This window comes from Heloderma suspectum, chromosome 3 (assembly GCF_057233095.1).
Source record: "Heloderma suspectum isolate Gila_16-S chromosome 3, 16-S_ref, whole genome shotgun sequence".
In the NCBI taxonomy this organism is placed as follows: Eukaryota; Metazoa; Chordata; class Lepidosauria; order Squamata; family Helodermatidae; genus Heloderma; species Heloderma suspectum.
In genome coordinates this window covers 201225985-201253802 of record NC_139460.1, presented here as the reverse complement: position 1 = coordinate 201253802, position 27818 = coordinate 201225985, and the positions used below count along the sequence as shown (strand labels likewise).

Below are 27818 nucleotides of genomic sequence, written 5' to 3'. Positions count from 1 at the left end.
GTGTTATAATAGGATAAGGGCAAAAAAATGGTCAGCAGCAGGTTATATATATATATTTTTTTTTACAGATGAGCAACTTTTTTTTATGTATCAAGGCATTTAATGAACATACCTTATTTCCTACGTTTGGAAAATATGTGCTATCCAAAGAAAAATGAGTTCATATTCTTGTTTTCAGTATTCAGTGATTGAATCCTGAAGGTGGGACTTCAGCAGTAATTGGCACCAATGTAAGGAAAATAAAGGGCTGTTTCATGTGACACAACAACAAACCATAATGATAATCCGCAGTTTCTTGCTATTGGAACAAGCTGCAGCCAGCCTCATATTTGTGCGCACTCCCACTTCCTCTCTCTCTTTCTCCCATGTGGCCCAGAGGAGGAGCTTGGAAGGTTTCATTTCCAGTTTAAAGTTAAACTTTATGTCTGAACATGGACAAATTGTTGTTATTCTTAACTGTGGTTAGCTAAAACAAGCCAACTTCAAATTATGGTTTCAGAAGCTGGCTTGTTTTCACTAACCATAGTTAAGATTAATCACAGGTTAGGGTGCTAAAAACTATGGTTAATCTAAAATGGAAGTGGAAGCTTCTGATCTCCACATGGCTGCACCAGAGAAAGAGAGGGAGGTGTGTGTGAGCAAGCTTACTCTTTTAACAATTAGCTATTGTTTACTGTTCTGTCTGATCTAGGCTGAGTGTAAACTCAGGAGAGAAAAGCAGCTGGTTCCGGTTCTTTGACAAATGTAACTGTATCATACATGTGCTGTCAAATACCTGTTTGTCACACTATGTGACAATCTACACCATGTAGATCCTTGTTTTCAAAGGTGCAACTTCCCATGTTGGACCTGGTCAACCTGCTGGTGTAAACATCACAGAAGATTGCTATTCTATAGTATAGTATAGTATAGTATAGTAACTTTTCAGGCTACTTTCCCCCTAAAACAATGCTTTCAGGAACTGTTTGACAATGTGAGATCCATTTTCTAGAGTCCCTGATAACAGCATCACTCATTAGAGGGAAATTCCAGAGTGCCAGGGAATGGGAGTGTTGGGGGAAGTAATGCATCTCTGTGAATCCAAACAGTGTGAGTTCTCCCTTCAGCCAGTCCATGCGCCACTTCCGTAATGCTTGTCCTTGAGCATGTCAGACACGGGAAGCTGGCTTTTAATATATGTAGGGATGTACGAAAGTCACTTACCTTTTCGCAGCTTGGCTTCGCGGTGGGGGGGAGGTGCTTTGCTTCTCTCCCTGAAGTTCAGGCAAGGGGGGGGAGCCTTCCTGCCTCGCCCGGCCGAAATTCAGGCCAGGGAGAAGTGCCCCGTCTCCCCGGCCGCGAAACAAAAAGTAAAAAAAAAAAAAAAAGACCCCGTGATAGGCTACGTGACGATTTACGTAGCCTATCACGGCTAGATTTCCAAAGTCAGCCATGATAGGCTACGTAAATCGTCACGTAGCCTATCACGGGTGACTTTGAAAAAAAAAAAGCACGTATGCAAATGGCGGCGCCCATGGGGTGCCGCCATTTGCGTTCCTTATTTTGGCACATCTAGTCTATGTAAAGATTTATGTAGACTACGGCGAAAATAAGGGCACGCTATTTGCGTTGCCCTTATTTTCGCCGTAGCCTACGTAAATCTTTACATAGACTAGACATGCCAAAATAAAGAACGCAAATGGCGGTCCCCATGGGAGCCGCCATTTGCGTACACCTTTTTTTTTTTCAAAGTCACCCGTGATAGGCTACGTGACGATTTACGTAGCCTATCACGGCTGACTGTGGAAATCTAGCCGTGATAGGCTATGTAAATCGTTACGTAGCCTATCACGGGTGTGGTGTGTTTTTTTTACTTTAGTTTTTTTTTTTTGCAATGGCGGCGGTGGCAGCCGGTCGGGAGACTGGCCCCCGCCCGCAACGAACCGCCGCCGAACCGCCGTCGGGACCCGCCGCCGGGAGGGACATTCGCCAAAGGTAAGTCCCATCCCGGGGGGTGGCGGGGGGGTGGCGGAGAATTTCACCGCCGATTTCGGGGGGCCGAATGCGTTGGCACTCGGCCCCCCGAAGATTCGGGGAGAAATTCTCCGCCATCCCTAAATATATGACACAAAATTGGTATGTAATCATATAACCCTTCCCCCCCACACACACATGAGGTGGTCTCATTAAAAATGATTGGCAGGCATATTTGTCTAAGTTGGTATTGCAGGAGTGACCTCTGGAGACTGACCCTAAAGCACATACACATGTGCTTATTCTTAGTGTCTTCAGGTTTTACTAACGAAGTACATTTATTTCCATGCTCAAGAGTTTGCTAGTTTGTAAACTTGTTTGTCACAAAGAAATGAAAGAAGGCTGAAAAGGATGGGGTGAAGCAGAAATTACCATTTTTAAGAGGTGAGTATTACATAACTAGAGTAGGTGCAGTTCTTACTCATTTTCCAAACCTAACCTTGAAATTGTTGGTTGCAGTTCTGTTTCAAAGAAGTTGTCTCTTGTGCTCTTACCACATTTACTTCCAGAGCTGCATAAGGGAAAGGTTGAAGTGCTGACAGCTATGACAAAGTCCAGTGCCATAATCTGTCACCAGATGAGTGAAACTATAGAGTTTGTGGCAGTCAACAAAGCATGGTAGCCACTATTCATGTGTCAGTTTTAAAAGACAGGAGGTGCTACCCAAAGGAGAGGAACTATCAGAAGCTGACAATCTTCTAGACATTTAAGGTTAAATGTCTTCCTTTGAATTCAACTCATATGGATTTGTTTTATTTTGCTTCTTGAGATCCAAATTCAGTCTTTTAACATTATTGTGTTACTACTGGGAGATGTGTGTGCTGTGGCCGAACAACTCCACAGTTTTTATGTTTTCTCTTACAATTAAAGACTACTGACATTTAAAATGTTATTTTCCTGCCTAAGCCCTCTGACTCTGAACCAATTCCTGCAACAAAGAAATCAGTTTTCAGTTATAGGATCATTGCAAAAATATGTAAAACACATACAGTAAAATGGAAGACTACTTAAAATATTGCAGGAGCTTTTCCGAAAAAATTGTAAGTCTTCACTCCTGAAGAAGATTCATGTGGATGACAAGGAATGCATAGATCCTCTTGCAGTATTTTTTGAAGTCAGTTGTTTGCTGAAGTCAGGTTTTTAAGTCACTGCTACCTTGTGAAGTCTTCAGTAGCTTTCCAGTGTCTGGAATTGTATTAATCCTCTGTTACACACAAAGAAATGCTGACCTTTATGATGGTAGCATCTTGTCAATAAATAGTAAAGAATTGGAAAGAGTCTAAAGATCTTTCAATAATTGTGTGGTATAACTACCTTTGAAATATTGTGTTGGCTGAAAAACTACCTAAACAGATAAGGGCATAAATACAACAAAAAGGATCTGACACCTTCCATACAACCTGGTATAAATTCATAGACTTTATCAACAAACAAGATTCCCAGAGAAAACCACCATCATGTCATGGACAGAAGGGATACCGTTCTATAATTACAACTGAATTTTAACCCCCTGAAGAACTTCTGTGGATAAATATAAGGTTATTAATACGTTGAAACTCTTGTGATCCTGGCTGACTGTAACTGAATATTTTTATGTGCTCACTGATTACATTGAAAATATGTGATTAAAACTCAATAAAATAATTTTAAAAATCTGTTACATTATTGGTTTGGTGCATTTATATCTCACTTTTTCTCCAGGAAACTCAGGGTAGTGTAAATAGTTCCCCCATCCCCATTTTATCCTCACAGCAATCCTGTGAAGTAGATTAGACTGAGAAATAGTTACTTTCCCAAGGTCACCCAGTGAGCTTCATTCACTGAATGGATATTTGAATTCCATTCTCCTTGGTCCCAGTCCAGTACTCTAACCATTACATCCACACATACCCATTTCAAGTGACAATTAAAATTACTCTTTTCTCCTATTCTTGTAGTTGAGAGCAATGGGAGAATTTTGGCAGCCTTTTACATTTTTTAAAGCTTGTGGATGACAGCTCCCCCACCCATTTGTATTGATATCAGATGCTAAACACAAAATTATCCTATCTGCTAAATAAAGAATAATTGTTCTACAAAGCAAGAAAAGGCTGCCATTTAAAGAAAAAAAATGTCCACAAGATACAGTTGTTTCTTAGGCTTCTGGGAATGAATTGTAGACCTGTTTCTTTGATATAAGATTGATGATATTATATTGAAATGTAAGGTTGTTTATTAAACTGTAGGATTGTTAAGGTTATAGATATAGTTTTTAAAATAGAATGGCATCGGAGGCTGGGGGGTATTGGGAGTTTAAACATAATTCTTTAAAGGGGAGGGAGAGGGGGAGGAAAGGGGAAAGAATCTTCTTTTTTCTTCACTTCCTTTTCTCCTCCATTTTCCTTCCCCCCCCCCCTTTTCCTTCTCTATTTGTTATTGTGGTGTCCTCATCAGAATATTGTATTGCTGGGAAATTGTAGTATTGATCAGGTTGTTGGTAATTTTGGTATTGTTTATTTCATTTATAAAGATAAAATAAATAAAAATATATTTTAAAAAAGATACAGTTTCTGTTACACACTTGATCTGTTGAATTATCAATCTGAGAAATTTCTAAAGCCTTAAATAGCCATTCTCTAATGTTTCCCCCCAATATCTAGCCAGATATTGGAATCTGTTAACAGATCTGTTTTATTATAAATGTATTAGCAGATTTATATGACCCTTAATGGTTTTATCTAAAATTTCCAGCAGAGAATTGCCAACAGTGTAGGCAATACATGAAATCCTATATTTGTTTCCGTTACTACGAATATGTGTATATATGTGTATATGTAACTTTTTTTTTGTTCTTGTCCCAAGAAATAACTTTATCTTGGGAAACTCAGCTGCTGTACAACCTGATTTGGCTGACCATATTCCTAACCCTGGACTCAGTTGCTGTCCTTTGTTTGTACTACAGGTGCTTGAAGATGCAGAGGCTCAGCATCTGTTTCAATCCATTTTGCCTGATATGGTAAAGCTTGCGCTCTGCCTGCCTGCTATCTGCACCCAGGTTGGTAGACACATCTTAAGTGGAGTCTCTTTAGTAGATTAATTTGCTATACACCATGACAAATGGTTGAGGTCAAAATGCCAAGGCCCTGTTACGTGGTTCTAGCCTTGTTGACCTAGGCCTAGGGAGTAGTGAGGACAACACACATCTATAACAATATAAAAGGACATTAAATACTCCCTGTCCCATTTCTGAACCTTGATTTGAGTGATAGATCAAAATCTTGCATACACTAGAGGGATGTGCTGAAACAGCCAGGAAGTTATCATTTTGAGGTGATTTCTTTCTGTTCATGTCTTTCTAATGTATGAAAAGAGAATTGGCTGTTAATCCAATTTAAAACTACTCCTTGTATGGTAGTATTTATCCATAGTATGCAAGTAACATCTTTTACATTGAGATTTAAACTCTTATTTCCCAATGAAATCAGTAGGATTGCTCACCCAAGTAACAGATAAATTTGTAATTGTAACTGCCTGCTTTTTGAAATTAATTTTTTTAAAGAATATTTCTTTAGGTTAAAGAGTACAACAAAATTATGCATAGTTTAATGCTGACAAGGAAATTTTCAGGGGGAAAAGAAACTTAGGATATTTTTGTCTTGTTGTACCACTTAGCTCTTTGGAAAGCCTTTTTGACAGCTGTAAAAAAATGTAACCATAACACAAGGTGAGCAACATAAAGAATGATGCATATTTAAGGATGCTTTGTTGCCATGCAGTCCCCCTGCATTAAATTGAAGATGATACAAAAAAGCAAAGAACCTGCCTTTGAAACACTATTTGAGCTTAGCCTCAGGTAAACTTAAAATACACCATTGGCACTGGTTTACATATTCTATCAATAATTGGAATACAGTTGTCTCATGCAGACAAACTTCATACAGAATTTCTCAATCTTTTTCATCTAGTTACTTTGTGACACAATCATTTGCTTTTATAAAGCCAAAGCACAGACTGGTAATACATTTGGCTAGAGGATTTTATTTTTTTTTAGTGGAAATAGCTCAGTGAAGCTATAACAACAGTGATTTTTTTTTTAGCCACTTTGCTTCTGTAAGTCATTGGGAAGTGGTGCATAATGTGGGCACATGAGTTCAAATGCTACTTCCTCTTGCATTCAGGAGCCTTCCATATTGAGGATTTCATATAGGAGCCGGTCATAAGAGCTGATCATAATGGCAGTACTTCCCAGTGCTGATTTGTGGCAATGTTCTTACACAATTTTCAGCCATCACATCTGTTCAAATTGAAAGCACTTCCTGTCAAGTGGTCACACCAGTTCATATGTTGTTTTCTTTATGTGGGTGTGTCCACTTGGTCACTCTGCTTAGAGGATTTTAGAGCATGTAAACAAGCCCTTAGGCATAATCAGTCAGCTTGTTATGATGTTGTGACTTGCATCAAGTCTTATAGAGGTCTATTGAACCTCAGGATCAGCTCTTGTGCAACTTTTTCATCTGTGACATTAAATTGTGTACATTCCCATAGATATATATTAATGTAAATCTTCTGTTGAAATGTATCATCTGCATTGCTTTGTTCGTAGATGATCCTTTGAGCTAGATGTTATATTTTTGGATGGATCCAGCTTAAACTATTATTTAATAACCTGAGAAGCTTATGCATTCTGATAAAAGGAGTTCACATTTTTGCATATCTCAGAATCATTCCAAAGGGGTACAAAGAGTGATGTTGGTGCTTTATGTTCAAAATTTTAAGGAAGAAGGGGAAATAAATATTTTTTTTACAGCAGTGATGTTTTCATTTTAAAAGTAAATCTTACCTACATTTTAACCATATATCTTCAAGTAGCTTCACAAAATAATTTAATCTTAGATTATGTCCTATGTAAGCCTTCCCAAACCAGGTGTGCTCCAGATGTGTTGGACTGCAACTCCCATCATCCCTCAGCCATGCTGACTGGGTATAATGGGAGGTATAGTCCAACACATCTGGAGGCCACCAGGTTGGGGAAGTTTGTCCTTTGTGCACATTTTATATAGATCTATGCAGATAATTAGTTTTGGATATGATAAGCTAGTTTATAAAATAACTATACAATAATAGCGATGTTGAATGGACCCTCATGTGGTTTTTCTTGAAGCTTGCTCTCACTTATACAAGGAAATCAAAAGAAGGAATGCTTCAGTTCCTCTTTCATAGTCGTGTTATTTCGTGTGCCATCATGCCGTCTTGTTTTGCAGCTGTTAGGATGTGATTGCTGTAATTGCCCATTTTCTTTAATCTGTGTGACAGTGAGACTGTAAAATACAGCTGTTGCAATCTCTGTGTTTTATTTTGCTTGCACTGTTGCTCATATTCCATGTGTTTCTCCTACGGACGCTTTATTTTGTTCGGGCTAGTGATGCTTTGTTTGCCATTCTTGTTGTTATTGATTAAAAACTGCAATTTGTCAAACAAGACTCTTCCCAATCATCTTGGGTGAACAGCTCTTGACTTTAATAGTGCTGCTGATTTTAAAACCACCAATGCCCGTAAATTACATCCGCTCTAAATTAGTAAATGTAATTTTGTTCTTTTCTGTTCTTGTTGCTGGGTGGTGTTTTGTTTTTTGAACTGCTAAACTAATTACGCCCACCTTTCTGCCCTTTTGTTAGCCGATACCTCTACTGAAACAAAAAATGAACCACTCCATCACCATGTCACAGGAGCAGACTGCTAGTTTACTAGCAAACGCCTTCTTCTGCACTTTTCCCCGGCGAAATGCCAAGATGAAATCAGAATATTCAAGCTATCCAGATATTAACTTCAACAGGTATGGTGCCAGTTTTAGCAGATCACACTTTCAGGTCTCTTAATCTGGAGGAGAAGCCTTTTTGCCTATATCATATCAGTTATCGACTTGGTAGGTTCCCAAAATCATCTAATTAAAAACAGGAAATAATACAGACACTTCATCTAAGATAAACCTATTTAGTGAAGCTTGGAAAATGTGAAAAATTAGATTTAAGACCATACTCATTGATGAGAGTACTCATTGATGGAACATAAAATAAGCAGAACCATAAATAATTGATGAAGGGTGTCTTTATTATTGTTAATAATAAAGCAACCCAGTGCTTGCTTGCTTGCTTCCTTCTGCTGACCCCCTTCAATTCTACTAGTGGTCCTTATTATTATTATTATTATTATTAAATTTATTAATCGCCCATCTGGCTGGTCACCCAGCCTTTTCCTCAAATGTCACTTTCTTCAATGTCCATTTAGAACTTAAGAGCAGCCCTGCTGGATCAGACCAAGGGCCCATCTAGTGTATCATCCTGTTTCCAGCAGTGGTCAATCAGATGCTTCTGGGAAGCCAAGAGCAAGATATGAAGGCAAAGCTCTCCCTTGGTGTTTATCTTACAGTGCTTGTATTTAGGGAGTTGGAAAGTAAGGGCAGAAACCATCTGAAGTCGAGCATGTTTCAATTCCAAAACCTACCAAGTGAATTTCTATGGGAGTATGGGCCCAAACTTCTTCCCTCTGAAGACAATTGGATTTAATACCTTAGGTGGACAATGCTTCAAATATTTATGCTGTTTAGTTGACAGTCATACATATTCATAATTTGCCACATGATCTGTTGTGCCACATGTTAAAATTTTTGAGCTAAAAATTCAGTTAGTTCTCCATCATTGTTCTTCACCTAGAAATTCAGTAATTGGCTTTGATCCTAAGATACATTAACTTAAAGAAGTTAATGGAAGGAAAGTTTTACATCTCTCCACCCCCATCCCCGGTCACTTGCATTCCCTAAAAAGCCTTGCCAGAGGTTCAGGGAACCCTTCTGAGCAATGTGACATGGAGTACAGGGGACACCTTAGGGCAGAGGTGGCATCAATGTTGACTGATTCCTCCCCTCTCCTAGCAGCTCCCATTCCCCATCTCACATTGCTCAGAAAGACTCCCCAGTCCTCCGGAGAGGCTTTTCGGGGGTGCAGGGAGCTGCAGGGGGAAGGGAATGGGAAACTTTCCTTAAATTAACTTACTTTAGGATCCAAGCCATTGTATTTGATAGGAACTCAGATTTTTAAAACATTTTAACATGTTTGTTTCAAGTTCAGATTTCACTTTAACCCAGCTAGGTTTAAAACAAGATACTTACTAGAAGCAGGAATTCTGAATATGTTTTATTTCTCCTGGTATGCAAGCATGAAGAGTTGTTGCAATAAAATTTGTCGGCAGGCCACCTTGGATGATTGGGGGATTCTGTGACCACTGTTGCCATGTCCCGTGACCTTCTGGTAAAACTAGCTGTTGACCAGCTAGTTATTGTTGTTGTTTTTAAATCTAACTACTGGGCTTTTATTTTTATTTTTATTTTACAACTGACCTAAAAACAGCCTTTCTTTTTTCTGCTGAAGTCTGTGACAGAGAAATTCTGCATCTTTCTAAAGGAAAAGTTCATATATCACTTCTTTATATTACAACCTGAACATAAAATTCAAGCAAACATTTCTTAGTTATTGTACTTGTTTGCTTATTTGAGTTGAAAAACTCTCAAAGGTTCTTGCTGTAAGGACAGAGCCTGTTTCAGATGGTCCTGTAGGAATGCTGCCTTCTTGACTAGCTTGACTCCTTTTGCCTTAGGGCAGGGACAGAAAGGCTGAGATAAATGGAAAGCCCTAGCTGCCCTTTTGAGATTAGCTCTTCCACTTTTGCCATATCCATCTGGAGCGAGAAGATCTCTTTGCATCCTGCTTCTCGATACATCGATACTCTTGGGAGTGCCAAGTGATTAGCTCAGTCCTATAGGCAAAGCCCACATGCAAGGAGACTCCTCACTTGGGCTCCTCTTAAGCATGGCCCCTCACTCACTTTCTAGTACCTTGGCACTGGAGTCTTTCCATCCCTGGTGGCATTGTTTTGATACTCTTTGCAGCTTGGATATACATATGGGAGCTTGAGGCATGCTAGAGCTAGTATTGCAAGGCGTACAGCAACCCTTCCCAGTTCTTGTCACATTCATCATAGCATCTATATTGTTGGCTAAAGGAATACCATACAAAATACACTGTTTTACTGCAATCATTCTCTCTGATGATAGAGAGGAGAGAATTGCTCGTAGAACAAGAGGAATTTGCAAAGCTGTGGAATAAACTAAACCCATGTGTTATATGGATCGCAGTTTTGTGGACTGCAGATTTATTAGTGTGTATATTTCTGTGTGGAACATTGGACATCGCCATTTTTTGAATTCACAGTGAATTATCTGGTACTTGTAATTAAAACATGAGCTTTGTGCAGGTGGTAACTAGCAAAAATTCTTTAAAAAATGCTACAGATGTATTGTTCCAGCTCTGCAAGGATGTCCATCAAAAACAATGAATGTGTACATTTGTGCAGGAAAGACATCAGAGAGTATTATCCTCAGATTAGGATCTGAGGGGAGATATATATATATATATATAGAGAGAGAGAGAGCAAACTTATAGCAAACTGCAACTTGTAAACATTTAAGTAAAATTACATGATGCATCCCCTTTACACCTGCACCCTCTTGCTAAATAAATAAATAAATAATTAAATCTTGAGACTTGCTTGGCAAAATAAATCTAGTACCTTTTGCAGTCGGAGGTATTCCTTCTCTTAGAAAATACTATTTCTACATTGTGTAGAGCTCAACCATTTTAGGTAATAAAATGAAATGACACATTTAATATGTACATATTAAATAGAAAACTCTGTGTTTGCTGACTTGAGTTGTGACAGGGCCATCAATCTGTTTTATCAAAGCAAGAGACACTTGGTACAAAAGGTTGAGAACACTATGTATTTTATTTCCCTTAAACCTTCTCAAGTACACCATTTCTTGGCAGTGTTACAGGCTGATGACAGCAAGCGATTAAAAGTTTTTTAAAACATCGAGCTGACAGCACTGCTTGGAAATTTTATGTATTGGGGCTGGAACATCATTCATTTTGTCTTTGTGTGGTAGGGTCTTCCGGATAGCAGCTGCTCCCTCAGTAATGGAAATGACAACACAGGAAGCGCAACAGGAAGAATTTCAAAGAAGTGCCAGGCATTCTGATTTAGCATGCCTGATACCTTTGGACACTTACTTTGGAATAACTCCCATTAAACATTGTGAGATTTTCTTCTGAGTGATCCTGCTGAGAACCAGACTTTTGGTGTAAGAAGTCATTCCATCTTTTGATGGCCTCTGTTGCCAATCCCACTTTCATTTATTCCAATAGTAAGTACCGTACAGGCCTCCATATATTTTTTCTAATGTAATTTCTGTTGAAAAGTAAAAGGCCAATTGAAATTAATAATAATTTTATTAATGAATATTTTATTAATAAACCCATCCGCTGTACACTTGAGAAGGTTGAGTTCTGAGGGCATTTTAAAAACATCCTGTGATATCTCAGATGTGTAATATTTTGCTTGCATAAATATTTTAGGAACTTAGGTGGATGAGTGGTTGATTATGTAGATGCTTTTTTTTTTTTAGTTTTAGAGATGAAAGAAATCATGATTACTCACAGTACAATCCTATACACATCTACTCAAAAGTGAGTTCCTTGAGTTCTTTGGGGCTTACTCCCAAATAAGTGTGTATAGGATTGCAGCCTCAGTGTAGTTTCTTTAAACACTTCAAATTAGACCAGTTTCTGAGAGCCAGTTCAAAAAACTGACCAGGCATGTAGACTCTGGGAACAGCGTGGTGCAGGAAAAAGCCTCTAGCTAGGTAACAATAGTGGGGTGGGATTTGGTGGGGCTGCGGAGGGGATAACTCCCTCTCCTTGCACGCTGCAATTCTGATCCTCCTCTGGGGGCCCTGTGACCGCTATTCTTAAACGAAAAAAATGTGCATTCACACGTTTAGAGTCATATCTGCTTTGGCCGTTAGAGCATGGCTGTCGAAGATGAGCTCATGTGGGTGGCCAACATGAGGATAAGTGCTCTCTACCTATAATAGTGTTTCCAGGTAAGAACCAGCATATGAAATACAGCCTGGAAGCTCACTGGCCACCAGTGTAGCTGGTCCAGGACTAACAATGTGTTTCTGCCTGCCTGCCCAAAACTTGCCCAGAGTGATTATAGCCTGATGGGATCTGAGCTAGTGGTGACCAGCCAAGAAAGCGATCTTGGGGCTGTGGCAGACAGCTCGATGAAGATGTCAACCCAGTGTGCAGCCGCTGTCAAAAAGGCAAACTCCATGTTAGGCATAATTAGAAAAGGAACTGGGAATAAAACTGCCAATGTCATGCTGCCCCTATACAAATCTATGGTGTGACCACACTTGGAATACTGTGTCCAGTTCTGGTCACCACACCTAAAAAAAGATTTTGTAGAGCTGGAAAAAGTGCAGAAAAGTCAACTAAAATGATCAAGGGACTAGAGCATCTCCCTTATGAGAGAAGGTTACAACAGCTGGGATTGTTTAGCTTGGAAAAAGGAGGATAAGGGGAGACATGATAGAGGTGTACAAAATTATGCATGGTGTGGAGAATGTGGATAGGAGACATTTTTCTCCCTCTCTGAAAATACTAAAACCCAGGGTCATCCTATGAAGCTGATTGGTGGGAGATTCAGGACAGATCAAAGGAAGTACTTCTTCACACAGCGCATAGTTAAACTATGGAATTCACTACCACAAGATGTAGTGATGACCACCAATTTGGATGGGTTTAAAAGGGGGTTGGACAAATTCCTGGAGGAAAAGGCTGTCAGTGGTTAGTAGTCTTGATAGCTATGTGTTACCTCCAGTACCAGAGGCAGTGAGCCTATGTACACCAGTTGCTGGGGAACATGGTTGGGAGGGAGCTGTTGTGCTCATGCCCTGCTTGTGGTTTCCTGTTCAACAGCTGGTTGGCCACTGTGTGAACAGAATGCTGGACTAGATGGACCCTTGGTCTGATCCAGCATGGCTCTTCTTATGTTCTTATGATTGTACAGAGATTGCATATAAGTGTCTATGTATGTAAGCAAGAAGAAAAGAGTACGCTTATGCCTCTGAGTATGAGAGATGGAGCACTTGTACTACTTCAGTTAGTAATATGTGCTACTTTAGTAGGCAAACTTCTCCAGACCAAGAGAAGTTTGGTTATAATAAGACACATTCTGGGGTCAGCAGGTGTATAATCTTTAATCTTTGTAAACCACCCAGAGAGCTTTTGCTTCGGGGCAGTATAGAAATGTAATAAATAATAAAATAATAATTACTGCAACTCTTTCTCTTCTTCCTTCCCCACTGATAAAGGATCAAAAACACCCAACCTTGAAGGAAGAGCTGTTGCCCTCACCTACCCTTCCTGGGGCCAATCATTTTTCTGTTTCATAAATAATATTAAATTCATATAAGATAGAAAATACCTTTTCTTTTTTTGGAACACAATTTTGAATATGAATTTACACACAAAGATTTCAGCTTAAACCGGAGTATGCTTCTTTTGTTAAAGCTAGCAGTTGAAATAGTAGCAACACTTCTGTAACCCCTGACATCATCTTAGTGCCAACAAGGAAGGTTTGTGAATTTCATTTAAAAAATTAAGATGGGGAAAATATACACTGGTTAAGATATATGTGTCTTTATGGAATGGTTTTAAGAAAGGAAATTATTATGCTGCGTATTGTGTTTATACAGGGAAATGGTAATCTGATTTAGCTATAATGTAATTCTCTCTTACCATAAACATCAATTTGATAACATTAATGAGTATTCTCTGTGGAGTTAATTTTTTCATCTATTTGAGCTAATCTGATTAGGGAATAGGGCTCCATATTATATTTTTTAAAAATTTGCTCTAGTTACCCCCTACACATAAGTCAGTTTCCAACACCTGAATGTTTTCAGGAGTCAATATGGTTAGACTTAAAGCTGGTTTGAAGACCTGCCTTGGAGATAGCAGAGTAGCTGAAGAAGGTAGAAGCCGAATTATATTAATTTTATGTACTAGTCACAACTTGGAATAAGAATGACAGTATCTTGTGGTTCTTTATAGACAACATTTATTGTGGTTTCAGCTTTAGCCTATGAAAGTGATGGATAAATAGGCTGTAAGCCACAAAAGCTCAGGCCAAAATGACATTTAGTTTTTAAGGTGCTCTTTATGCTGCACCGGGCTAACTCAGGGTCTTGTTATGGCTGGGCTGAGAGCTTTTGGGGTTCTGGAAGAGGTCTAAGGGGAAGCCTACCTGGAATAAGGGGCAACTAGCTCCAAGTATTCAGTGGTAGATCCTTCAGGTCATGGGATAACTCCCAGGGATAGCCAACATAGTAGCAAAGGTCACTAGTGTGTGGCATAATATGGCCTAGGTGCTGCTGTCCCATAACCTCAATATACCTGCCCACCTTACAAAGACCAGAGCAACTGCTCTCTGAAATAGCGGAGCAAGCCCTGCCCCTCAGGTGTGTAGTGGTAGGATTTTTAAAGATAGATTCTGATTCCTGGTTTTGAAGGCTTTCCAGTGATGCTTGGTGGCCTCCAAGTGCACCTTCTGTCTCCTCAGTCATGAAAATGTATAACTGTTATTCAGCAAAGCAGAGAATTTAGGCATCTTTTTGAAGGGTCTTAGTTTGGGTCTTCAGGATGGGCTGTACGCTTGCTCCCACTCAGTCTGGGTCTCAGGTGAGATTCGGGTATGTGGGTACGCTCTTCATTAACATCCTGGAAACTTCACTGAAGGATGATATATAAATCTTTTGATTAAGGCAGGGGTGGGCAAACCTTTGCTGTTGTGGGGGCTGCATTGGCCTCTGTGGAACCCTTTGGGGGCTGCATAAGTGGACAGAGCTGGCAGGTGAGCCATGACACGCATTAGACTTTCAAACACACAGAGTTGCTGGGGGTGGGGAAGAGAGGCTTTAAACCCCCACCCCCTTATGATTGCTGAGACGGAGGTTGAAGCCTCTCCATCCTCCCCAACAATCTTGATCCAGGGTCGCGTGGGGGTGGGTGGGAACAAGATACGCAAGAAAAGCCATCCATGCATACCCTGTTTCTCAGCAGAATTGGTTGGCAGCAGCAGTGTGGTGGAGGGAACTGAGGGGCCAGAGCACCCTCAGTGGGCCACACAGGTGACCTCCAAGGGCTGCATGTGGTCCGTGGGTTGCCCACTCATGAAATAAGGCCTGCATACATGCACATGTGTATGTATTCGTCCTCTGCCTCAGGGTTGTTGGTGACTAAGGATTACATTATGGCACACAGTTACTCATCTGGAACTTCATAATAGCCATATCCCTCCCCCACCCTGTTGCCGCCTATTTGCACACAAAACACCAATCCTTGCTAGACCTACACAGCCGGTGGGACCCATCTTTATAATCCACCCTTCCCCTTGCCAGCTATCTTTGCCCCACAGTACTCCCTTTTGTACAGGCCCTTTATGTCTTCATTCTCTTGGACATCACCTATCCATGTCATCAGGGAAACTAACTATGAAGCATTTGATTCATTTCTATGTGATTTTATAATATTAAGATACAGAAATGAATATAGTTTTATATATGGGCTTATATAATGATGGTGGAATTGGTACTCTGTGGGGTGGAAAAGTAATAACGTGGTTTTTCACATGGCTTGATTTTATTTATTTTATGAACAATATACCAACCAACCCAGTCTTTCGTCCCATTCCAAATTTACAGTATGTGAAGAATCCAACATGCTTACTGCCTGTGCTGTTTTTTTACCTGTGCATGTGCGCCCATATCATGCATGGATGTACTTGCTCACATTCAAGTGCATGTGATGTTAACAACCATTAGAAAACCACAGGTAAGGTAGGTTGCTTTCTAGTGGTATTGTGTTGGCAATTTGAGCATCAGTATGTAGTATGGGCTAATGCACATGGGGGGTGGTGACTGTGATGGGGTAAGCACATGAAATAACTCACCTTTAGATAAAACAATACCATTTTTGTTGCATGGAGGTGATGTTACACTTGACAATAAATATGCAATAAATGACTGCAATAAATATGACAAGATAATTAATTGCCTGTGAGGTTAAATGGCTGAGGTGTGTTCTTTAAGTTTTAAGCCATGGGAATCCATAATCTCTAAGCTACTTTCTATGTAAATAGAGAAATTGAAGCTCATTTACTTGAAAGACTTGTAGCCATAACCAAGAGTTTGCTTTCCACAGTGATTTGTGTGCGACATTGTTTTGAAGCTGCTCTGAGGCTTTCTCATCAGAAAGCACATCTAATTGAGTAGTGGAAAATTCTCACGTTATTTTGTAAAAATAGGAAACTGTAAACATCCACTTCATGCTCAATTGAATGTCTAATTCACTGCTGGATGTGAAAGGCACTGCTTAAATTTTAGCGGGGGCATGGGGAGTACTACTACGTAGTTGAAAAATGACTCCTAAAATCTGTCTTTTGTTGCTAATATAGAGATGGAGCCAGACTTAGTCATATTATAGTAGACCCATTGATATCAGTGGGACTTAAGTTATCGTGACTAGCTGGAATCCCATTGATTTCAATGGGTCTGCTCTAATAAGTTTGGATCCAGCCCATGGGGTATACAGATATAAGCCCTTTTCACTTGCCCTAAATTTAGCATTTGAATATATTTTTCCCCCAAATAGAGGGGAAAGGTTATTTTGTGGAAACTATTTTCAGACTGTTCTTAAAGCTTTCTGGGATCTGGTTTTCCCTTAACACTAATATATGGACAATTTCCCTATAATACAGACTGAACACCTTTAAATGGTGTTGCAGAGATCCATGGTTAAAAGTGCTATGAGCATAACTGAATGACAGGCCAACTAATGCTTTGTCTGTGCCCACTGAATAGCTTGAGGCAATTGGAGTCAACACAGAAAGATGGCTTTTAAAGGGGAGAGTAAGTTAATCCTTAAAGGAGAGTTATAAGAATTACAAAGGAGTTGGGGTTATCCATGGTTTGTTCGCTCAGCTGATTAGCAGCCATTTTAGACACCAGGTACTTCATTAGAAACTATGTACCTTATTTTTAGGCTTCACACAGTGGTTCAGTTTGGGACAGGGGAAGACTAATAGGACTTATAAGGATGTTTTATGCGTTATTAAATCTTGTGGAGACCAAAAGGGCAACCCTGTACTTACAGCACCGCTACAAGCAAAAATCTGATAAGCGCAAACTTCATTGCTGGGAGAGGGGTGGAGAAGGGGGAATCACACATGATTACATCCTTTTCCCATATTGTCTATAAAGTGAATAATTTATATACAACAAATAGGTTATGGATACACACTGGAATATTACAAACTTTGGCTGGAAACTGATAACATTTTTAAAAACTGTTTTTAAAAATGCTTTGCTTTCCTTTGGAAAAACATTTCCTTCGTAAATTTTCCTTTTGAAATGCAAAGTTTGTTTTCTTTTTATTGTGGTCAACAGACCAAAGAGAAAAGCATAATAGCCACTCAAAGTGGCTAACAGAACACATAATCAAGACACAATACTCAAAACATAAACCAACAATAGAAACAATAACCACCAGAAGCATAAAACATAATATCCCAGCAAGCAGATGAATAAATGAAGGATCAAGCAACAAATCCAGTCAACAGCAGGAGCACTGTATTCAAAACATAATCAGAACTGAACCCAAACTAAAGCAGTAGCTGGACATTCTGTTGTTGCGTTCCTTAGATTATGCCTGTTGAAGACTTCTAGTGTGCTTTCTCATCTCTGTATTATTTCAGAATACTTAAATATCTATATCAAGCTTGATTAATACTGCTACTGCATTTATTCAAATGCAGAAGGTAAAAGATTGTCGCAATGGGCAGTCGTTTCAAAGTTTTACATCTTTCTCTCTTAAATTGAAGCAGCTATGTGGCAGTTTGACAGAGCTTCTTGCACTGGGCAAAAGTGGCTTACTGGAGGGAAATATGCAACTGCAAGTAATTTATCAATTACTATAATGTAAAACTGGGCTTGCTGAGCTTTGACTTTTACTTACACTGCTCTATAATTAGATGAATCTTTTAAAAGATGTTTTTTTCTGCTAGGTTCTTATATTAGTAAATTGATTATCTGAATGCTAAGCAGGGAACTGCATTGGCTGAGGCATGGGTTGAGAAAGTGAGATAAAACATACACAACCTCCACAACAACCATAGCTCAACCTACCCTTTTAAAACTATTATGACTGTCCTCCTGCCTCATTCTTTTTAATGTTATGCAAACAATTTGGCTTCAGTGAGATTTTAATGTTAAACCAGTGTCTTGTGTTAGACTTCTGCTGAAACCACTAATATCTAAGGTGATTTTCATGTTGCCTTCTTTTTTCCATCGTTAGAACAATTTTAAATGTTTCAGTTCATATTCTTAGTGGCTAGCCCAGCCTTCCCCAGCATGATGCTCTCCATATGTGTTGGACTACAACTCCCATCATGACTACTGAATTAGAATCTATCAACAGTTTCAAATGTATCACCAGAGGCTTGAATCAGGATAAAGGATTTTTTTATCGCACTACATATGTTGTTTGGCTTACCTAATGCCAGGATGTTTGTATTATTATCAGCAGCAACTCATTTTGAATATTAATATTTTGCTTGTCCCTGTCAGTATTTTCTACATTTAATTTCCTTTTGACCTCACTCTTTACAGTTCTCTCCCACCCCCACCATAAGTAGTGTGTGTGTGTGTGTGTGTTCATAACCCAACAACAAACCATGGGTTTTCTTCTTTGGTGGTTCATGGTTTACAACCCATTGTTGTTAACCCATAGTGAAGGGTTCACATGTAATGACAACCCACAATTCAACGACAACCCATGATTCAACAACAACCCATACTCAACCCATACTCTGGGTATGTGAACCAGGCCATAATGTTAACCACACTAAGCTCGGCACAGCTAAAAGGTTTTAGGTTGAAAATAATCCAAATAATATTTCTTTTCCCTATAAGCATTGTACAGTTACTTCCAAGGTCAGCTGAACTGCAAGCTCACTTTTTTCTCTTTTAGTTGCTGCCTTGATTGAATAAATATTTCTAAATAAAATTAATGTTTTAAGTTTGAATTTTTTTTCATCACATAGTTTTCATGTAAGTCAGGTTTTACAAACACACTAAATACATTTCAGTACTAGAAAACTGACTTTGCCTGGAGGTGTCTGTGGGGGGCAGGGGCGAGGGGGTTGCATAAAAGCTGGTCTGCCTTTCTACCAAATGGTATTAGCTGGATGCTATTACATCACTTTCCATTTCCAGTTAACATTCCAGTATTTCAAGAATAGTTTTTTAAAAATGAGATTGCATTCTCAAAGGTCTTCTACCATATCTGACATCTTTTAGTGAACATGTTACTAGAGGCATCCTGCTTCTGAAGTCCCCCAGTTTTTCCCTCCAGGCAAATTGCATTATGTGTTACCCATAAAGATGATTTTCGTTTCATACAAAATCAGATTAAGCAATATAAGTGCAGGTTGCTGGAAGGTGGATGACACAGTAAAAAAAAATTTAATGTAAAAGTACGTTCTCTCTTAATAGCTAAAAATAGAGGATGTCTATTATATTGACTCTCATAAAGGATTTCGTCTAAGAATCCCTAGATAATGTTAGTGTGTGGTTTTTGTAAAGCTTTAAAAAGCAGTGAATAAAAGGAATTGGGACTGGTTCACATGCAGTGAAATGTCTGAAGGATGGAATCTATTTTTCCTCCCTAACATAGCCATCACAGTGTAAGTCAATAAAAACAATTTTTGTCTTGAGGGGATGTAGATAGTTCTTGAGATATTCAAAAATTAGATTCTGCGTGATTTACCATTAAAACCAGTGCAGATGTCACTGTAGCTGGCTAGCCATACACACACAACTGCCCTACTAATATGAGCATTATAATGTCTGAAGAGCTAATTCAGGTGAGACCATAACTTCTCTTCCATGAACAGGAAAATTACAACTTTTCCCCGAGCATGGAAGGTAAAGGAGTCGAACTTAGTGGTTGTAATTCAACCCAGGAAAATAGCAGGCAAATAATAATTAACGTTCAACAGTTATCTGACTGTTCCATGAGAAATACTCACACATTTTAGTGTATTATATCAAATATATTACAGTGTAAAGACAGCGGGGCTGTTCACATAACACAACAGCCCATTGTGAGCAACCCATGGTGAGGCTGGCATGTGGTCACCATTTTGAATATGCAACCCCCACTTGTGGGTTTTCATGTGCGAACCTGACAACTGTGGGTTATGCAAGGACTAAACAACCCTCGCATAACCCATGCTTTCCAGGTTCGCACAACACGACAACAGGAGTTGGCATATGAAAATTGATGCCGGCTGGCACTGTAGCTCATCATTCTTAAAATAACCTACGATGAGCCGCAGCATGTCGTCCGAACCTGTTCGGTTTGTGTCCTGGGCCATTTCTGGCTTTTAGAACATGTAAGAAATGTTAATTTCTTTGATATGTGAAGAGCTGATATGCGCAGAGCTAATACTGGACTGTCTTTAACTCACGTTTACTCAGATTTGCTGTCTTAACATTCACATTTGAGGTGTTGCTACAACTAATTGACCTGTTAATTTGGTTACTACTTCTTGCTTCCATTTAGTTACAGACTTCCCATTAATCATCTCCACTTTCTGCTTTTCTTAGGTTGTTTGAAGGCCGTTCACCAAGGAAGCCTGAGAAACTGAAAACCCTTTTCTGTTACTTCAGAAGAGTCACAGAGAAAAGTAAAAATGTCTTGTTAATCTAGTAGTCTTTGTATGCCATGCATTATGTAGTTCTGCCTCACCAATGAACAGATTTATGTTAAATGTTATTACTTATTACTTATTATTACTTATTACTTATTACTTATTAAGCACCTAAAACTTGTTAGGCCCTGTATAATAACATGTATGGCAATAGATAGCAGGATAAAACTGTAATGTAAAGATAGAGCTCAGCAAAGGACATGATCAGACATAATTTTGGCCCTAAGGATTTTATCTGGGCTGAGAAATAGGGTGGGCCTTCAGCTCATGCAGTCCCTTATTACAGGAAGAACGTAAAAAATATGGATTTTTTTTTAAAAAACATGGACTTCCTGGCCCTGTGAGGTAGATCATACCCACCCACCACTAAAATAGTGACAAGAATCCCATAAACCCTTCCACCATTGTATTCTTACAGTTCTCATCCTCAGAGCTTTTCCGATTGTTTGGAGGTCTTTTGTAGTGTGTCCCAGTATGAGATATGGAGGAACCATCAGCAGCATGTTTTGACATTTTTGCAAGACACTTTGAGGAAAAAATTGCTTGCATCTGCAACAATCTGGATAGTATAATTAAAGTAGGTCGATCAGTAGAAGTAACCATGGTGCCATTTAATCCTATATTATTGGATGACTTCCAGGTTTTAGGCTTAAGGAGATACAGTATATACAAGGTGCTTGGCCAAGTTGGGTCAACCACTTGTATGCTTGAGTCTTGCCTTTCTCGGCTTATTACAACTACCAGGGAGGGGATGACTGGTTAGGTCCAAGAGACAGTAAATGCCTTCTTGAGAGAGGGTGCAGTCCCAGGTACCTTTTTAAAATGGCTGTGGTATGACTGCTCCTGAAAAAAAACTTCTTTGGACCCAGAAGACTTTCAACAGCCATCAGCTGGTAGCTACCATCCCTTTCCTGGGCAAGGTGCTTGAGTCAGTCAACTTCAAGTGCTCTTAGATAAGCAGATTTTAAAGATCCATTTCAGTCAAGCTTTAGGCTTGGTTTTGTTACCGGAACTGTCTTGGTTGCCCTTCTGAGAAGGATTGCACTTCTCCTTAGGGGGAGTTAACAGAAGTCTGAACATATCTTTCATAAAAGAACTGGTGTGCCAGCTGTGACCCTACCTAGGCAGGAATAGCTTTGCTTCGGTTATCCGTGCAGTGAGTCACTTCCATATGTACGTGACAAGATACTTAGTGGAGTATATGACAATTAGTGTTACTGGAATTGAGATGGTATGAGTGGAGCCGAAGATGCCTCCACCATCTCTCCTTTCCCTCTTAGCCCCCGTGCCACAGCCCACCCCACTCAGCTGGGTCCCCGACCCTTGGGGAACCATTTTGCGGGGAGCTCTGGAAGCTAATGAGGAGAGGTGGTAGGAAAGTCAGCTTCCATCAACCCTGTTATATGGGCAGATGTCTGGATCCACACCTGTATGCATCTACCGTTACATCTGTATACACACACACACACGTATATATTGGAGTACCTATATCTAGGTGACCTGGGATTGACAAAAGCAGGCCAGTAATTGGGTTGGAACCAGTTGTTAGAACACATGTGGCTCCCTGCAAAAACAGTAAGCTCACGTCTCCTCATGTTGTATCTTACAGTGGGGGTATCCTGCCTTGGTGTACTGTTGAAGTTTTGATAATATCCAGATACAATCTTAATATGTATCTCGCCATTTTTTAATCTCCACTTTAAAAGAAATGTTTCTTTCATGGCAACGACAGGACAATTCACTTAGTACTCAGTAACTTGTAACCTCCTTACAAGAAGACAAAATAGAACTTTTCTCAGCTTAATGGATGAAAAAATTGGTAATAATTCATCCTCGAAATTAAATATCCTATTCCAAAACTTATTATTAGAAAGGGTAATGAAGTTGCTTGTGACAATATCCTGAGTCACTGAAAACCACTGTTTTCAGTAGGTGAATAGTTAATTTGTGAAACATTATCTCCTAATATGGCAATTGTCATATACAACGCTTCCATCATGCCTCCTGAATCCCTTATACCTTCTGATAGGGCAACAGGATTCTTTAAATATTTCCCATAAAGTCCTTTGCCAGGATATTGCATTGTCACTTTCTTCATGTACTAGTTTATTGAATCAATCAGCTAAACTGTAGCAAAGCACAAGAAATGAATCCTTTCCAGTGGAATAAAATAGTCTTGATACATGCTTTTGAGTGCAGTCCTATTTATGTTTATTCAGAAGGCCACTGTGTTCCATGGTGCTTACTTCCAGGAAAGTGTACATAGAATTACAACCTTAATTGCATTGACACTGTTATGGTTATATCCAACTAATGCAGGGGTTCTTTCAGCTTGAGGGTCAAATTCCATTTTGGAGCAGCTTTCAGAGGCCACATTCCAGCAAGGCGGGGGGGGGGGGAGGGGAGCAAAGTCAAAAGGGTTGGGATCAAAATACCAGCATATTTTAGCTTGAAGATCTTACTGTCAGTAACTAAGTAGAGGCATTTCAGCCTTTTAAAATGGGGGGAGGGGAAGGTTGAAAAGCAGGGAACGATCAACGGTTGGGGGAAAGGGGATGGGGCCTGGGCCGGGGAAGCGGGCATGGCCATTGAGGGAATCCCAGAGGGCCAGATTTGGCCCCTTGGCCTGAGGGTCTGTACCCCTTGCCTAGTAGCTCCCATTGGCAGAACAGCACCCATCAGTGGAACAGATTTCCCCACAGCCCCCTGCACACACAACTCAGTCTAATCCACATTTGTAAGTTAAAAGCACATATTCTCCAGATTAAATGCAATAATTTAAAAACATCCATGAATAACATGTACCTATTTGGGTCTGTTTGCTTATAGAACCTACCGGACTGGTAACATTTACAAGACAGTGTCTACAGGAATTTCCAGATTGGGAAAGGTAGGTTAAAAAAAAGGTCTCTTTTGAAGTGGCCTCATTTTGATAGTGGCAATTTTAACCAAATCCAGTAATTTTATGAGTTTTTAGATTTCATCCCAACTTCAGTGGGGTTTCAATAAAATTCTGAAACCTAGGTGTCAGGGCAATCTCATTAAGAAAGGATACTTAATTAAAAAAAATAATATTAGAGAAACTTCTTTATCCATAGAGCTTGGGCACAGCATTTATGCTAGTGAAATATATAGCTAGATGTTTGCTCAGGGCCACTGACTACCTTCCTGAATGTTTTGGGTTCATTGTAACTTATTCTCAGAAGCACTGGGCAGCTTCACTTCTCATAGGTATACATGGTTCAGACACAATGACCATAAACCTCTCATTCACTATAAACCACAAAAAATGGAATGACTTACCCATACCAGTTTCATTGGCTAAAAATGGCTTTGGGAGATTACTTGAGATTTTAAAATGTATCTATATCTATCTATCTATCTATCTATCTATCTATCTATCTATCTATCTCAATGTATCAGGCACTGCTCTATAGCTTGAATTTCAGCTTGAATTTCACTTGTATCTCTTAACACACACTATTTTTAGCAATTGAACTTATACAAGTCTGTGATATAGATCTGTTGGTTACATGTGGTTAAGGTGATATAATATCCTTTGTGAGCCCAAAAACAGATGTATACACATGTGCCTACCTGCCTGAGGCATCTGGTTCACATATTTGGCATCAGCATACAATTACATTTTTATTTACTTATGTCTCTTGCTTACCTAAGATGACAAATGTATATTTGTTACCAAACAGCAGAATGAGAAATGTTATGCTGTATCTGGCAAATGGCATAAAAGAAATTTCTCAGTTCTGCCATTTCTCAGATATCCTTTAGTTACTGCATGATAAATGGATATCCAGACCCTAAAGGGCATAAAGGAGATGCCATTTCAGAAGCCATTTCTTAGTGAGAGTAATTACTCAGGATGGGAATTGACATTGCATTCCCCTGGTGCTCATTGCTTGAGTAATCTTGTTCTGCCTCTTACGAAGAGATGGGTTTCTGGAGATAATGATGTCACAGTCCATTTGTAAGAGACAATTTTTTGTGCAAGAAAACATTGTAGTTGTAACACAGTTGTAGAGATAAAACTGTAAATATGAAATACATTGAGAAGTTCATTTTTTCAAAGTGATTGGAGCAGAATGTGATCTTAAAGTCTAGCTTCTAGAAAATACTAGAATTAGTTCTGAAAGAGATATTATTTTTAAACAGAGAAATCTCAGCTGGTTATATTGGGCCATGTTCTGTTGCTGAACGTTTGCAAGCTTTCAAGGTTAAAGCTTCTTGAAAGAAAGAATGAAAAACCTAAAGGTATTTTAGCTTACCTTGCCTGTTTTTCATATGCATCCTGGCCATGTTAGCTTATCATTCTGCTGAAAGAGAAGTTCTGAAGCCCAGAGTTAGAAGTAGGACCAATAAAGTATATGGCCTTTACTACTTTCTATGTCTTATTGTGCGGGGCTGACACTATCATAACGTATATCCTGTAGCCGGCTATATGCTTGATAGTTATAGTATAGGTTATATGCTTGAGCATTATTGTATGTTTATGGATGATTTGGTGTGGTTTTCAATGAGCTTCAAACTCTTGCAGCATGATCCTGTACATTTTTACTTCAAAGAAAGTCATAGGATGCAGTCTACACATATTTAGACAGACAGACACCATGGTTAGGAAATTCTGAGAGTATTAGGACTTTTTTCTGTCTAAACATGCATAGGTTTCTGCCCTTACTGAACTAAGCGGTACTCCCAAAGAAGTATGTATAGGATTGCAGCTTTAACTATGTATATGGAAATAGTCTCAGGTGTTACAAACCATGTTGCTGTATTTTGTTTTCAAAATATGCCACTAACTGATAAAACTGTTTCTGGATAGCTAACTACATGTTCATAATTGGATGATAATATGCTTTCTATTAAGCTGAGTGAACCTAAGTAGACAGATGCTTTGAAAGTGAAGTTAAGCTATTTTTCATACAAAATGTTCCCTGGAAATGTCTAACGTAAGATTGAGTTGATGTCCATGCACTCAAGTTTTGCACAAAAATTGCTTCATGAAAACTGTTTCTTCTGTTAGCATTTGGACCTTCTTTTAGGCTAGGCCAAAATAAGTGTTTTTGGAGCAGTAAAACAGTACTTGGCTGCAACTAATGCAGTTTAAATTAAACTTGTCCTTTGGTCTATTTAATTTCACTGTAGAATAATATAAGATGCCAGTAATACCACTTTATGCAGAATAAGAATTTCTTTCTGGATGCAAAATGGGTACTAAATCGAACAGGTTAACATTATTATCAAAAATATCAGACTATCTTTGCACATTAGAATGAAGTTTATTTTTTGCTTTTTAATGAGCAAAACAGGGCCATTTTGGATTAAATCTAAAAGGATTTAAATGACCTATTTCAGCAGAAATAAAATAGACATGACTATCTGGATTTTAGATCTTGAGCAGTATAAATGTCAATTTTTCATTCCTCATTAAGAATTCTATCTGAGTCTGATAGTGCACGTGCTTTTTATGGCTGGTTTTTTGTTTTGTTTTTTGGTGGGCCAGTAAATGGGCATTTTTAGAGCTTCATCTGAGTACATAAATGGTGAAAGAGCAAAAGCTGCTGTTCATTCCTTGCATGGTGGGAATGCAGAAATAAAGGAAGGAACTTCATATTCCCCCTCCCCATCTCTCATGGGACTCCTTGTTTCACCTGTATTTAACAAGAATAATAAAATACACCTTTTAAAACCATAGGGTCTGCTTCACAAACCTTTGGTGCAGCACAGTGGTGTGTTACATGCCACCCCCACCCCACCCCACACATAGACACACAAGAGCCTTTTGTCTGTTTAATTTATCTCTCTAGAATACATGGTGCTCTGTTTAAAGCTGACTTTTTGCACTGGTAACAAACAACATGGTTTGTATTTACTGTACTGAATTAACAGAAGGTGTGAGCCATCGTTTGTACTTATTTTCTGCTGTGGCAACTTCTAGAATTGAACTGTAAATTACTATGATTTTGTACAGATTCATTGGCACCAGACATTTTACTTATAATATTAAGCATGTTAAAATTTCTTCTTTGTAAATATTCATTTTCTCTCTATAAAGTACTATCATGTTTTTGCATTTCTGTGTGTATGTGCTGATTTGGTTACAGAACTCAGAAAAAAATGTCCAGACTGCACGTCACGTATGAAGGTACTATTGAGAGTAATGGGCATGGGATGCTACAGGTAAGAATAGACTCACACATAGATTTGTGCTTTCCTTGTACCAAACTTTGGTCTATTGGGCAATTTAATTCAGTTGTGCCCTAGGTTGTGTGAAAGTAGCAAACCATTATGCGGTATAACAGACACAGCAGAATTGATTGTTCTGACAGCTCTAACATTATCTGTTGTCTCCAGTTCACCTTGTTTTCCACATTTGTGCTCTGTTGAAAAACCCTTTGATTGACAATCATAAGACCTGTATAGCTCCAGGTTCTTCAGGTCAAACAGAGATTGAAGAGTGACAGGAGAGGGGCTTCCAGGGTATGAAAGTGACAGGCTGCCAATTTTCTTCCTTTTTTTTCCCAATTTTATTTTGGAAGTGTTGTTATTGTGCCCCAGCTGGTGACCAATTCAGGAAGCTTTGTCTGCTGCTAGTAGAATTGTTTTGGACTGAGAGCCAGTCAGCTAAAATAAACTGATAAGCACTCTATCTCTTTCATATCTACAGGCATTAAAAAAAGCTGAGAGGGAACTTGATTTTGAAGTGCTATGTAAAGTACTGTGGCATGTACTTGTTTTGTTACCTTTTTGTTTAATAACTCTGTTTATTGTCCTTTTTAGATTTAAAACCCAGTCCACTGTCTCATGATGCCAAAGTAGTAGGATTTATACCAGTCCAGTTGTCTTGGGCAGTCTTCTGGGACATTTTCCTGCACAAGCCCCATTACAATAAGTCAGAGCTGTACAAAATCACCACCGTATTCTTGTGTGGCTCCTATTCACTGTAATGAGGCTTGCCTTGGTGAACATTCCAGAAGATTGTTCACATAGGCCATTATTTATTTATTTATTTCATTAATGGGATAAAATCAACTTAAACTCAAGTAATACATTATACATTAGTAACCTTGCTGTCTCTTACT

At 39.0% G+C, this 27818-nt stretch overlaps 1 protein-coding gene across 4 annotated transcripts in view; it reads left to right on the top strand.

Annotated features, from left to right (window-relative positions):
• Window positions 1–27818, top strand: part of PARG (poly(ADP-ribose) glycohydrolase) — a 115480-nt gene that overhangs the window by 50627 nt on the left and 37035 nt on the right. For all 4 annotated transcript variants that reach the window (XR_014789332.1, XM_084845298.1, XM_084845299.1 and 1 more), the window contains exons 8-12: window positions 4955–5047; window positions 7668–7825; window positions 20618–20697; window positions 23551–23611; window positions 26841–26916. Coding sequence is in view for 3 of the 4 variants with exons in the window: in XM_084845298.1 (XP_084701424.1) it covers window positions 4955–5047; window positions 7668–7825; window positions 20618–20697; window positions 23551–23611; window positions 26841–26916 (468 nt within the window). In the remaining variant the exon portion in view is untranslated. The remainder of the gene's footprint in view (window positions 1–4954; window positions 5048–7667; window positions 7826–20617; window positions 20698–23550; window positions 23612–26840; window positions 26917–27818) is intronic.